Here is a 13,761-nt window from a genome sequence, read left to right as displayed (position 1 = left end):
CGGGACGGGATGGGATGGAGGGATGGGGTGGGATGGGATGGGATGGGATGGGATGGGATGGGATGGGATGGGATGGGATGGGATGGGATGGGATGGGATGGGATGAGTCCAGCTCCACGTCCGACCATTCTGCCCCGCTCCGGCCAGTGGCCAGAGATGCCCAGAGCCGGCAGAGGAGCCTCCAGTGCCCGGGCAGGAGGGTCGCATCCCGCCCTCTGGCAGAAGCAGAGGATTTGAGGAGCACGGCCAGAGCCTGGGAAAGCCCCACTCCGTGTCCCCCGCATCCCCAAACGCCGCAGGACCCGGCTGGCCCCGCCCGGGGCTGCGGGAGAGGATCCGGCGTGGGGACAGTGGGTGACCTGGCTCGGGGGGCTGGGGGTGCTCCAAAGAGCATCGCCCTGCTCCCCACCCCCAAACTCACCAGCACCCCCATCCCCGGGAGCGGGGAGCACGCTGGGGTGCTCTGCTCCTCCGTGGGATCCCTCAGAGACCTGCTGGCAACTCGAGAGCTTTCCTTAAGGGCTGGGGGGCTCTCGGGTTGTGTTTTCCCACCTCATCCCCCAAAACTTGGGAGTGGCTCCTGAGTCACCCACAAGAAAGGCCAGGAGACGAGGTGGTACCCAAAAACATCACAGTGAACACCACACTCAGCAAGAAACACCCGTGGCTGCTCCTGCGGCCAGGAGGGCCCCCCCGGGACCCCCCCCGCGCTCGGCTCCGCCAAATGCCCCAGAAGAAAAATATTCCTCCCCCCGGGGAGGCCAAAACATCCCCTCCCCCCGCGAGTCCTGGCCCAGGGCGTGGGTGGGAATCGCCCCTCGGTCACGGCAGGTCCCCTCCATGTCCCCTCCGTGTCCCCGCCACGCGCCGCTCCCCCATGGCCGGGGGGACGCTCCAGGGTCTCGCTGCGGCAGCACCGAGGAAATCCCAGCGGACTCCGGCTGTGCCAGGAAAGCTGGGCTGGTCCTCCACAGCCTCCTCCTTCCTCCGCCGGTCACAAATGTCCCCCCGGGCGGGGTTAGGACGTGTCCTTCAGCTCGGGGCTGGGGGGCTGCGGGGAGGGCACCTCCGCTGAGGGCGACTGCATGTCCTGGGCACTGCCTGCCAGGAGAGACGGGGAGAGGGGTCAGAGCATGGAATCACAGAATCACTGAGGCTGGAAAAGTGCTCCAAGAGCATGGAGTCAAACCTGTGCCCGATGCCCGCCTTGTCCCCAGCCCAGTGACCAGGTCCCATCCAGGGATGGGCACTCCAAACCTCCCTGGGCAGTTCCAAGGCCTGACCACCCTTTCCATGGGGAAATTTTCCCCCATATCCAACCTGGACCTCCCATGGCCGTTCCCTCTCCTGTCCCTGTTCCCTGGGAGCAGAGCCCGACCCCCCCGGCTGTCCCCTCCTGGCAGGAGCTGTGCAGAGCCACAAGGTCCCCCCTGAGCCTCCTTTTCTCCAGGCTCAGCCCCTTCCCAGCTCCCTCAGCCTCTCCTGGGGCTCCAGACCCTTCCCAGCTCCCTCAGCCTCTCCTGGGGCTCCAGACCCTTCTCAGCTCTGTTCCCTTCCCTGGACTCGCTCCAGCCCCTCAGGGTCCTTGTCCCTAAGCACGGGATGAACACGGAACCCCCTGTCCCTGCTCTCTCCACATCCTCCCCCTCCTCCTGGTCACCCACCTGCGCTCAGGGACATCTCGGCCAGTTTGAGGGGCAGGTCGGCGGGGCTGACGCCGGCGGGCGAGCCCAGGATGTCGGGCAGGGCATTGCGCCGGCCCGTCCTGCCGGAGGATGCGAAGTCCAGCACGGGTTCCACCTCGGTCATGCTAACCCTGGGGAGAGACGTCCCCTCTGTCACCCCCGGAGCACAGCGAGCTAAAGGGACCCGGCTCTGCTCAGGGCTGGGCGCTCTGGTGCCCTCTGCTCCCCCCTGCACTCCCTCTGCCCGACAGGAGCAAAGGCAGGGCCACCCCGCTGCCCCTGGACTCGCCACGGCCACCCGGGCACCTCCGGGTGCTCTGGTCTCCGCTGGTCACTGCAGCCTGGAGGGAGGGGAGTCCCACCGACCCCCCCACCCCCGGCAGCCTTACCGGGCACCCTCCAGCCTGGCCTGGCACCGCGTCTGCCCCGTGCCCAGGTGAGGGACGGACACCACGGGGGACAGGGATCCGTCCTGGCTGGGCCCCCTTGGGCTCTGACCTGGGGGAGGCAGAGCAGGGGGTCAGCAATGGGCCCGGGGGAAAGGGAGGGGAGAGAGTCTGGGGGGACAACAGACTGTGTCCCCATGGGAGCACCCAGAGCACCCCGAGCCTCGTCATGGGATGGGTGGATGACGGATGATGGATGATGGATGGATGGATGATGGATGGATGGATGAGGGATGGATGGATGGATGGATGGATGGATGGATGGATGGATGAGGGATGGATGGATGGATGGATGGATGATGGATGGATGGATGGATGGATGGATGGATGGACGGACGGATGGATGGATGAGGGATGGATGGATGGATGGATGGATGGATGGATGGATGATGGATGGATGGATGAGGGATGGATGATGGATGGATGGATGGATGATGGATGGATGGATGGATTGGTGAATGGATGGATGCAGGGATGGGGATGCAGAGGTAACAGGGAGGGAGGCTGAGCCAGCACTGCCAGGGAACCGCGTGGAGTCCCCAACCTGGGGACACCACTGTGTCCCTTGGAGAGTGGCTCTTGCTGAGCCAGGCAGGCAGCAGCAGTGCTGGGGTGCCCTGGGTGGGTGGGGGCACTCCTGGGAAGCCCCCGGAACCAGGAAAATCCAACTGGCATGGAGCCATCCAGTTGTCCTGGATGTGCTGCTGGCACCTTCTCGAGGTGTTTGCTCCGCTCTGGAAACACTTCGGGCTTTTGCCACGGGAGGTGGGAGTGGCACAGGGGTGGCACAAGGGTGACAAAGGGGTGGCACAGGGATGGCACATGTTGGCAGGGACAAGGGGCCCTCCACCCCCCAAATCCCCTCCACCCCCCACAGAGCACAGGGACCTCAAACCACCGCCCCAGCAGCCCCATCGCCTCTGGGCCACATGTTGGTGGCAACGCTGGGACTGGTGTCCCCAAGGTGGTGGCGGTGTGAACTCACCGGTGTTCCGCTGGGAATTCCTGCTGGCAATCAGTGCTGGGAGTCACTGGGAGTCACTGGGAATCCCTGGGAGTCACTGGGAGTCACTGGGAGTCACTGGGAATCCCTGCTGGGAATCACTGCAGGGAGGACGAGCCAAGGTCCTTGGGCGCAGGCTCTGTGTGCACGGGAGGGGTGAGCACAGCTGCGGGGAGGGGGAGAAATAAATGATTAACCCGGGAGGTGATTAGTGATTCGTTAATTAGTGATCAGTGCTGGGGTGGCTGTGCCATGAGGGGCAGGACCTGGGTGCTGCTCAGGGGGGAAACTGAGGCACGGGGCCGGGCTGGTGGTGACAAAAGCAGGGGTGGGGACAAAGGTTCCCTGTACACCTGCATGGCCATTGCCCTCCGGAGCCACCTGCACTGCTCCAGCACCGGTGTGGGCAGTGCCACAGGTGTGAACTGTCACATGTGTGTGTGTGTGCAGTGTCACAGGTGTGTGCATTGTCACAGGTGTGGGCATTGTTACAGGTGTGTGCAGTGTCACGGGTCTGTGCATTGTCACAGGTGTGTGCAGTGTCACAGGTGTGTGCAGTGTCACACGTTGTGCAGTGTCACAGGTGTGTGCAGTGTCACAGGTGTGTGCATTGTTACACGTTGTGCAGTGTCACAGGTGTGTGCAGTGTCACAGGTGTGTGCATTGTTACACGTTGTGCAGTGTTACAGGTGTGTGCAGTGTCACACGTTGTGCATTGTCACAGGTGTGTGCAGTGTCACAGGTGTGTGCAGTGTCACACATTGTGCAGTGTCACAGGTGTGTGCATTGTTACACGTTGTGCAGTGTTACAGGTGTGTGCAGTGTCACACGTTGTGCATTGTCACAGGTGTGTGCAGTGTCACAGGTGTGTGCAGTGTCACACATTGTGCAGTGTCACAGGTGTGTGCATTGTTACACGTTGTGCATTGTCACAGGTGTGTGCAGTGTCACAGGTGTGTGCAGTGTCACAGGTGTGTGCAGTGTCACACGTTGTGCATTGTCACAGGTGTGTGCAGTGTCACACGTTGTGCAGTGTCACATGTGTGTGCATGGTTACACGTTGTGCATTGTCACAGGTGTGTGCCAGGAGCCCATCGGGCTGTCCCTGCACCCCTGGGGACAATGTCCAAGCCACCAACACCTGCCCCATGCCAGCACCTCCAGGTCCCACAGGCAGTTCCAGCCCAAACGGGGCAAATCCCACCGGATAAACGCGGTGAGCGAGGATTTTCCCCTCTAAGCAGGGACAGTTTTGGTGGCTTAACGTGGTCTCAGCCTAAAAAAGCTCCTGGAGTCACATGGGAGGTCCTCGGGGCCGCTGGCTCCTGCTTTAATGCCCCTAATGAGATAGAGGAGAGAAGGGCAGAAATAAACCTTAATCCCTGCTGGAGATGGGCAGGGAAGGTGCTGGGAGAGGTGGAGGGAGGAGATGGACTGGGATGTGTTCCTTGGTCAGGTTCCCTGGGAATAGCAGAGCCCTGGAGGAGGGGAGCAAGGTGCTGAAGAGGCAGAGAAAGGTGAGAGCCACCTGGGGGTGGGGCAGTCAAAGGAACCCAGGTCAGGGTCAAACACATCCGTGGTGCCCTCAGCATCGGCGTGTCCCCTCCGACACAACTTTCTGGGGTTGCTGGGGGTGGCAGGGACCCCAAACTGCACCTGGAGCCCGGGAACCACCACGGACACACCACGGCTTTGCCAAACACATTCCCCCCACCTGAGACAACAAATCAGGAATTCTCCAGGAATGTAGGACCTGGGAAGTGTTACAGGAATCTTGAGGATTCATTTAACCACAAGGATTTGCTTCTCCAGCTTCTGAGCTGTTAGGGGTCATGAGCTCCTCTGGAAGGGGGTTCGGGGCATTTAATGATCTTGGCTTTTTCTCTCTGGGGGCTCCTCCTGCTCGTTTAATTCAACATTTTATGGGAATGCTGCAGCTTGGAACAAACCCTCCAAAAATCCACCAGCAGCCCTTCAACGCTGATGAACACGATGAAAAATGGGAAGGATTTAGCGAGATGAAACTGTCAAATGGAGTGGAATGGGAAGGAAAGTGATGCCCCAGGTCAGAAGGGAACGGGAGCATCACCCAGGAAAATGAGCCAGGAGTCCACACGGGAGGGAAATCCAATGGGGTTGGCTTAACCAGAGCCCGACAGCCACCAGACAGCCTGAGCAGCCCGGGAGCCGGGAGCAGCAGATGGCAATAATTAAACACAGGATAAAATCTGGAGAGCCGGGAGCTCTCCTGGGGAGGCAGCAGGTTCCGCTCCTCTCCAGGGGAGTGGCTGCTGGAGCCCCGGGGATGCTGAGCCAGGTGGGAACAGTCTGTGTCACCTGCCCAGGGACAGCTCCAGGATCCCAGGGAGAGCGAAGGAGGGGGATAAATACTGTCCTGAACTGCTGGGAAAGGGGGAAAAAGCTGCAGGAATGTGGGCTGGGGCAGGAATATTGAGCATGGAGGTGCAGAATGACTTTTGGAACAGGTTTTGTTCCACACGAGGAAGTGTCTGCAGAGGATGATCCCTCCTGGTAGGGATGCAGCTTCCAGGACCCATTCCCATGGGATGCTGGCACCCCCCTGCCTGCCCTGGGTAGCAAAACTTCTCCAACCATGGCCTGGCATTTTCATCCCTAAATCCCCAGGATTCCAGGTGGGCCAGGCAGGAATTTGGGCCAGCTCGGATCTTGCTGGGCACCTTTGGAGTGATGGGCCAGGGTCAAGTGAGTGCAGGGATGCAAGTGAACCTGCATCCTGCTTGGAGCACCAGCAAGCTCTCCCACTGGTTTCTCCCCAATTTTCCTCTGGCTCTTTTCCTCCCTGGCTCTTTCCCAAAGCTCTGAGGAATTGTTCCAGTGGGATTTCTAAGCAGCTCCCCAAAGCTCTGGCACCTCCCGGTACCCACAGGGTTGGCTCTTCCCTAGGATTCCCTTCCCAGCAAAGCCCCTGTTCCAAAGGCTTCGGACAAGTGGCTCCCACTCCTTCCCTCTCTGTGGAGCAGCAGATCCTCCTTGTTGGGATAATTCCACTTCCAGAGGAATCCCCATCACCCTCTAAGCCCCTTCCCGTCATGTCCTGCCTTGAGCTCTGACCTTCCTCCTGCTCTTGCACACTCATCCTCACATCCAGACCAGCTTTCCCTCTTCTCCACCACTCCTGTTTGTGCTTGGATTGTCTCACCCATGGATTTGGGAAATGCTGAAGGGTCTCTTTGTCCCCTCCGTCACCCTCACATCCCTTCCCCTGCTTCCTGCCTGGTCCCCATCGCTGCCCTGCAGATGGGCAGGACCAGCTTTAGGCTCAGTCTCATCCTTGCTCACACTCAAATCCTGAATTATTCCACCCAGACATCTCCCTGGATCCCAGGGATCCTTTTAAAGATCAGCCTTCATCCTCTGCTTCCTTTTGCACAGTTTAGGGTCTCACTGCCCAGAGCAGCTGGGGCTGCCCCTGCATCCCTGGCAGTGCCCAAGGCCAGGCTGGAATTGGGGCTTGGAGCACCTGGGACAGTGGGAGGTGTCCCTGCCATGGCAGGGTGGCACTGGATGAGCTTTAAGGTCCTTTCCAACCAGGGATTCTTTGACTCACTTTTTTAGTGTGTTTTTTTTTTTTTTTTTTCAGCTGTAGGACTGAGAATTTTTATTTCCACACAAAACCTGAGCTGTGTCCCAGCTCACACCAGCCCAGGCAGAGCATAAACCCTTCTCTTCAGGGGCTCAGCTGGGCTTGTGGGACGCTGAGACCCAAATTCCTGTTGAAGGCAAGGAGAAGGAAGGGCTCTGAAATGGGACACTGGCAATCTCCATTGCCTGCAATTCCCGGCTTCCAGCAGGGCGATGTGCACGGGAGGAGGGGTTTGCTGCTGCCATCCGCGGAATGGAGCCGCGGCAGGAGCAGAGGCTCTGTTATTTCTCTGTCACTCAGGGAGATGATGGCAGAGTTCAGCTGTGCCTAAAATCCAAGCTGAGTCTCTCCAGAAGGGATTTCAGGCTCTTTGTATAAACTGTCCCTTTGGTTTTTAACGCTGGAAACACAAACCAGAGCAAGCCCTGCTTGCAGTGAACCCAGCTCTTGTGCTCCCGGACATCCAATCCTAAATTTCCCTGAGCAAACCCAAATTGTGCCAACCCAAACCCAGGTGCTTCCAGGCCTGGGGGGGCTCACACCACATCCCACATCAGGGCTTGGCTTGCCCACGGGGCAGTGACCCCAGAGAAAATCCCCTCTGGATCCCGCAGGCCTGGATTGGGCCGGGGAGCAGCGCTCCAGAGGACTCAGCAGTTTAATCCTGGCACAACCCTGCTGAGCTCAGCATCTCCTACGATCCACACTGGGATAAAATCGAGGTGTTTTTCCCCTGGGAGCAGTGCGTGGTGCATCCTGGAAAGATGCTGAAAGCACCGGGCAAACCTGGGTGTGTGATTCCCTCTGGAGCACCCGGATTCCAGCCCTGGACAGGCCTGAGCTGCTCTAATTAGAGAGCAAAGCACCAAAGGCTCAGCGGGCAGAGGCACGAGGACATGGGCTGACACTGCAGGGCTTCATCCTGCATCCCAAACCTCCAGGAGAGGGCATGGAAAAACCTGGAGAACCTCAGCTGTGCTGCCCACGGCGCCCAGAGAGGGAATGGCCAAATCCCAGCTGCTCTTCCCCATCCTCTGAGGCTCCCAGCCCAGCACACATCCCTGCTTCCCACCCCTCCTGCCCTCCCCTGGGATCCCAGCTCTCCCCTGGGGAACGTTTCCATCACTTTGTGCCCATAACGAGGATTGCTGGCTTTTCCCAGCACGTGGAGCAGGGTTTGTGGAGGCTGCGAGGGGCGAGCTCCCTCTGCCAGGAGGCACTCGGGGCTCTGGGAATGCTGCTGCTGGCAGGGATGGAGCTGCCTGGCAGGAGGGCATCCCTGGGGCAGGGATCAGCTCCCTGGCCAGCTCTGATCCGTGTGCTGGGTAAAGCACGGGCGGGACAGCGGCTCAGGGACAGCAGGACGGTCCCCTCTGCAGCACCAGGGGTGTGAAAAGCACCCAGAAACCACCAGCCATGGCTGTTCCCTGTGGGAACACGGCAAATCCCCAGTGCCAGGGGAAGGGGACAGCTCTGGGATCCAACCTGGCACCAGCAGGGAGAGACACTCACCCCACAGTGGCTTGGGAAGGGAAGGGAAGGGAAGGGAAGGGAAGGGAAGGGAAGGGAAGGGAAGGGAAGGGAAGGGAAGGGAAGGGAAGGGAAGGGAAGGGAAGGGAAGGGAAGGACCCCACCCCATCCCAGGGAGGAATGGAAGCTGCTCCAGCCACCCCAGCCAGGTGTTCTCCAGCCTGTAGGCCGTGACCTGTTCTAGAGCTATTCCTATTCCATCCTCCACCCACATCAGTTAATTCCCTTTAATTAACTGATTAAAGGTAATCAGCTGGAGTGGTGGGAGGAGCACAGGAATTCCTACTGGGGAGTTTGGGTGCCCATCAGGGACCCTACAAAGGAGCTGGGTGAGCCTCCCTTCCCCACATTCCTCAGCCCCATCAGCTGCATCCGGGTCCTTTTTGAGTCCAAGGGGGAAACACCACGGCCCCTTTGGCATGAGGGGGATGGGAGCCACCCCCAGCCCCACGAGATGGAGCTGGCACCTGGATAGCCCAGCCTGGATAACCTGGACAACCCAGCCTGGATAGCCCAGCCTGGATAGCCCAGCCTGGATAGCCCAGCCTGGATAGCCTGGATAGCCCAGCCTGGATAACCTGGATAGCCCAGCCTGGATAGCCCAGCCTGGATCACCTGGATAGCCCAGCCTGGATAGCCCAGCCTGGATAACCTGGATAACCCAGCCTGGATAGCCCAGCCTGGATAGCCTGGATAGCCCAGCCTGGATAACCCAGCCTGGATAACCCAGCCTGGATAACCCAGCCTGGATAACCCAGCCTGGGTAGCCCAGCCTGGATAACCCAGCCTGGATAGCCCAGCCTGGATAGCCCAGCCTGGATAGCCCAGCCTGGATAACCTGGATAGCCCAGCCTGGATAGCCCAGCCTGGATAGCCTGGATAACCCAGCCTGGATAACCCAGCCTGGATAACCCAGCCTGGATAGCCTGGATAGCCCAGCCTGGATAGCCCAGCCTGGATAACCCAGCTCCGCTCTAGGAGTCAGGGGAGTCAACAGCAGCTCCGTGGGGAAGGAAGGGATCTAATGAGGGTAATTAGGGTGATTGAGCCCTAGGTAATGGAGCTCCCAGCAGAACCCTCAGTTCCCTGCTCCAGCACGCCACAAACTGTAATTTTGCATAATAAAACCAGGTAATTTTGCATAATGAACGTGTCACCCACATCCACAGAAGTTCCATTCCTCGCCAGGTTCAGGCTCCCTCCTCCCCAAAGGGTTTTCTACCTCTGCTCCAGCCTGAGCATCCCGGGTGGGGCTGACTGACGCGACCCAGGGATGGGGACACCCTCGGTTCTCCTGGCTGTGGAGCCGTGGGTGGCACCGGGGATTGGTGCCAGGGGAAACCCAGGGAGCTGTGGGCTGCCACGGGGTGCCAGCTGGGTGCCACCAAGCACATCCCAGGGAGTGCCACGGGCTGGGTGACACCGGAGCTCGTGCACCACGGGAGCCTCATCTCCCTGCACGAGCTCCTTCTCCTCCATCTGCCACTGGAGAGGACCCTGGTGCAGCTGGGAATGGGAGTGGAGGGGGCTCCCAGCCCTGCCAGAGCACTGGGATAAGCGCAGGCACACAGAATTCCGGGGAGCAGAGGCAGATGAAGCTTCCTTGGGAGCTCTGGCTCTCCGGGGTGCCCCAGGCATGGCTTCCCCCAGCCCCGGGGTGCCGGCGGATCCTTCCCACTGCAGCTCAGCCGAGGGGGAGCTGGAAAACTTCCAGACACCCAGCCCTGAGGCAGCAGCGCCCACCGGGCAGTGAGGCCTTGCGTGGAGGTGATCCAGATGTTTCCATCTGGTGGGAACACCATCAGGATCCTCCAGCTGCCACCACCAGCCTGTGACAAACCCCCAGCCCCTGGGAAGCCGGCAGGGAGGGGACCAACAGCCAAGGAGGGAAGAAATCCGTGCAGGTGCTCTGGGATCAGGGGCACGGCTGGAAATCCGGGATGGAGCAGAGCCGCTTCCAATGGCCCAGGGCTGAGCCAGGAGCTGGAATTGTTCATTGCAAGAGCCAAGGGAGCTGGAATTGGCTGTTCCAGGAGCTGGAATTGCCTGTTCCAGGAGCGGGAATTACCATTCCAGGAGCCAAAGGAGCTGGAATTGGCTGTTCCAGGAGCTGGAATTGCCTGTTCCAGGAGCGGGAATTACCATTCCAGGAGCCAAGGGAGCTGGAATTGGCTGTTCCAGGAGCCAAAGGCAGAGCAGGGCCAGGGTCCCCATCCTGTTCATGGTGCCAGGTCCCCCAAGGTCTGGAGCACCCAGCAGGGCTCCTCCAGCTGCCCCAGGAGCTGAAGCCCAAGGTCTCCTCAGAACCAAACCCCCAGGGCCTCCCCAAGAGCACCCCCACTCTGCCTCCCAGCATGCCAGTCCGGGGAGAAATGCTGGGATCCCCTCAATTTAAAGAAGTGAGAATCTGGCTCTGCCACCACCCTTCCCCTTCCCATCTCCTGCTTTCTGGGGGGAGCTGGTGCTGAGCAGGTGAAGGGTGAGGACAGGGGGACAGTGGCAGGGCTGTGTCCTTTTGTGACAGCGAGGACTGAGGTGTCCCTTGGTGGCCACCCCAAGGTCACGGGCTGGGAGCTTTCGGGGTGAGCACGGGACATCCTGCCTCTGCCACCTCCGCGGTGGCACTGCCACCCAGCCAGGGGACAGCAGCCAGCTCCGGGGACCAAAGGGACGCGATCCAAGCATCTGCAGGGGCAATCTGCCAAAACGATGCCCCGAAGGCAGGGAGGAGGGGCTGTCCCTGGGGGAAGCCCTTTCCTCCCGGGAGGAAACACCGCGGGAGCGTGTCCCCTGCACGGGGGGTGCTCAGCCCTGGGGGGACTCCCCGTGCCTGGGGACCCCCGCAGCTCCCCGGGCCCGAACCGTCTGGGAAGCTCCAACCCGGGAAGCGGAGGGCTGGAGCTGGGGGTGGGGGTAGAAGCGGTAGCTGAGAGGAGGACAGGGCAGGGGGAAATGTGGAGGGGGCAGCGGTGACCCGGGACATGCAGGGGGTGGGTGCCAGGGCGCGCCAGGGGTGCCGCCATGGGGGTTGATCTGAATGCCCACCTTGCTCGGTGCCTCAGCACTGCTCCCCCACATCCTCCCCTGAGCCCCCTGCCCCTGGGGAGGGTGGGCACAAACACCCCAAGCCTTCGAGAGGCATCCCACTGCAGCTGCTGCCAACTTTCGCCCCCCCAAAAACCCATCTGTCCCCGAGGCCACCACCATCCCCTGACCCCCGGCCTCTCCACCTTCCCAGGGAGGTGCCCGGGGTGGGCGCCTCCTTCCCAGGGTGGGCACCCAGTCCAGGGTGGGCACCAATCCCCGGGCCGGGCGCCTGGTCCCTCGCCCCGGTGAGCCCGGGGCACCCTCCGCGGTGGCCCAGGGCCTCGGTGCCACCGCGTCACCTGCGCCCAGCAGCCGCTCACCTGGTGCCAGCAGCGATCGCGGTACCGGTGCCGAGGCTGGTGATGGTGACACCGAAGGTGATGCTGCTGCCGGGGCCGGGGGCGATGGGATGCCGGTGCCGGGGGCGATGGGATGTCGGTGCCGGGGGCGATGCCGGTGCCGCTGTTGATGCTGATTCCGGTGTCAGCGCCGGTGCCGGTGCCGGTGCCGGTGCCAGCCCCGCTGCCGGGGGAAGGATGCTCCGCGCTCGGCAGGAGCCGCAGGGAAGCCTCCGGCTCCAGGCGGCCCTGGGGCACCCGGGGCCGAGCCGCCGCCGCCGCCGCCCGCCCAGCGCCGCCGCTCCCGCCCGGCCCGGCCCCCGCTCGGCGCGGGGGGGACCCAGCGCCGGCCCCGCCCGCCGCCCCCCCTCTCCCCCCGCCGCCGGGGCCGCCCCTCGCCCCCCCCCCCCCCCCGGGCTGCTGTGTCCCCGCGTCCCCCCGCGCTGGCACGAGGGGAGGGAGTGCTGTGACATTGTGACATCCCCCCGGGTCCCAAGCTCCGGGTGACTCTGCCCCGCTTGGACCCCCCAGCCCGGGCGGGGGCTCGCAGCCCGGCGTGGCCACCAGCCCTGCTCGGGGAAATGGGTAAATTTCCCTCCGATTTCCTCTGGATTCGGCTCCCCGGCTGCAGAGCCCCCCGGCGGGGGGGGGTGGGTTGAGGGGGCTCTGCTCCCCCACCGGGACAATTTGACCCCGACCCACACAGCTCCATTTAGTGCAGCCAAAATCAACGACAGGCTCCGAATCTTTGGGAAAAAAATAAAAAAAAAAAAAAGAATTAAAAAATCCGTGGCTGCACCCGTGTGGCATGTGGTGGGTGGGGGAGGGGGCGGGGGGCTGGGAGACCCTGACTGCGGCTGGCGAATCCAGCGGATCACGGCACAGCCCCGCGCTGTGCCCTGCACGGGGGCTGTGCCCGCTGGAAGGACGCTGGGCACAGCCTGGGCACGCAGCAGATGCCACCAAGCTGCTCCTGGCCTGACACCGGTGTCACCTTGAGGGGGGGGACACGGCCAGCGCCGAGGGTGTGAGATGGGGTTCTCACCGCCACCCCCAGGCTGGGTCAGGGCAGCGAGGTGTGGGAGGCAGAGCGGGAATTAAAACCGACAGGAATTCCACCCAGGAGCAGTGACCACCTCCCAACGCTTCCATCGGCATCCCTGCCACTGGGAGACCCGTGGGGCTGGTGAGAGGCTCCAAAATGTCCCTCCTGGGCCTGAAGGCGGCTGTCCCCAGGGCTGGGGGAGCGGGGTGTACTTTGGGAGGGTCCCCCGCGGGTGACGGGGCCCCCATCCCTGCAGGGGAACGCTGCTCCCAGCAGGAGCGGGGCTGGGGCGTGATCCCAAATTCCCGGCTCTGGCCAAGCTCCTCTCGCCGCCGATGGCCACGGGCGATGCTCAGCACCTGGAGCGCGGTGTCCAATCCCGTCCCTTGCCCTGGAGCCCGCGGGCCACGGGGACACCGCGCTGGCTGCTCCGGGCACGGCCGGTGCTGCCGGCCCGCGACGGGCGATGCTTCCCTGAGCCCCGCACCCACCCAGCGGGACAGCCCCGGCTGTGCCGGGGGACAGCGACACGGACAGGCGCCACCAGGACGCGGCCGGCGCTCGAGTCTGGTAGCCCCGTACCCCAAAATCTCGGCAGGGGCTGCGGCCGCCGCCTCCGGCAGCCAGGGGAGGGACGCTGGTGGCGCTGGCCGCTCCCGCGTGGTGACGGGCGAGTGGCAGCTCCCGCGCGGCCGGCGGGGAGCGGAGCCTTCGCCAGCCGCTATTTTTAGCTGCTCACGCTCCGCTTTCTCCTTGACTGTCTCCCCTCTCCGGAGCAGTCTCGGGCCGAGCAGCGGCGATGTTTATCCTGCCTGGCACCCGAGCGGATGTGACACCGCTGTCGCGGGCCGAGGGGACGGCTGGGAGCGAGGGAGGGGATGCTGCGGGCATGGGAAGGGACGGGAGGAGAGCCCGCTGTGATTCGGAGCACCTTGGAGAGTTCTCCCTCTCTCCTGCTCCCGAGCGGCCCCGGCGGATGCTCTGCCCTGGGACAGCTGAAGG

The 13,761-nt window shown here is 62.5% G+C and overlaps 1 protein-coding gene across 2 annotated transcripts; it reads right to left on the bottom strand.

The window, feature by feature from the left end:
* Window positions 1-700: 700 nt before the first annotated feature.
* Window positions 701-12,013, bottom strand: LOC128819013 (cAMP-dependent protein kinase inhibitor beta-like). Of its 2 annotated transcripts, XM_053998900.1 has the most exons (5): window positions 11,697-12,013; window positions 3,117-3,300; window positions 2,075-2,183; window positions 1,665-1,816; window positions 701-1,101 (listed from the first exon to the last, which is right to left on the bottom strand). In XM_053998900.1, exons 4-5 carry the CDS (start codon window positions 1,807-1,809, stop codon window positions 1,019-1,021), a joined length of 228 nt encoding a protein of 75 aa, XP_053854875.1. In that variant the 5' UTR covers window positions 1,810-1,816; window positions 2,075-2,183; window positions 3,117-3,300; window positions 11,697-12,013; the 3' UTR covers window positions 701-1,018. The 2 variants fall into 2 exon arrangements, with proteins under 2 accessions (XP_053854875.1, XP_053854876.1); XM_053998901.1 differs by lacking the exon at window positions 2,075-2,183.
* Window positions 12,014-13,761: the final 1,748 nt, after the last annotated feature.

This window comes from Vidua macroura, chromosome 25, assembly GCF_024509145.1.
Source record: "Vidua macroura isolate BioBank_ID:100142 chromosome 25, ASM2450914v1, whole genome shotgun sequence".
Taxonomy (NCBI): domain Eukaryota; kingdom Metazoa; phylum Chordata; class Aves; order Passeriformes; family Viduidae; genus Vidua; species Vidua macroura.
Note: the sequence above shows the minus strand (reverse complement) of the source record. Positions and strands in the feature narration are given on the sequence as shown.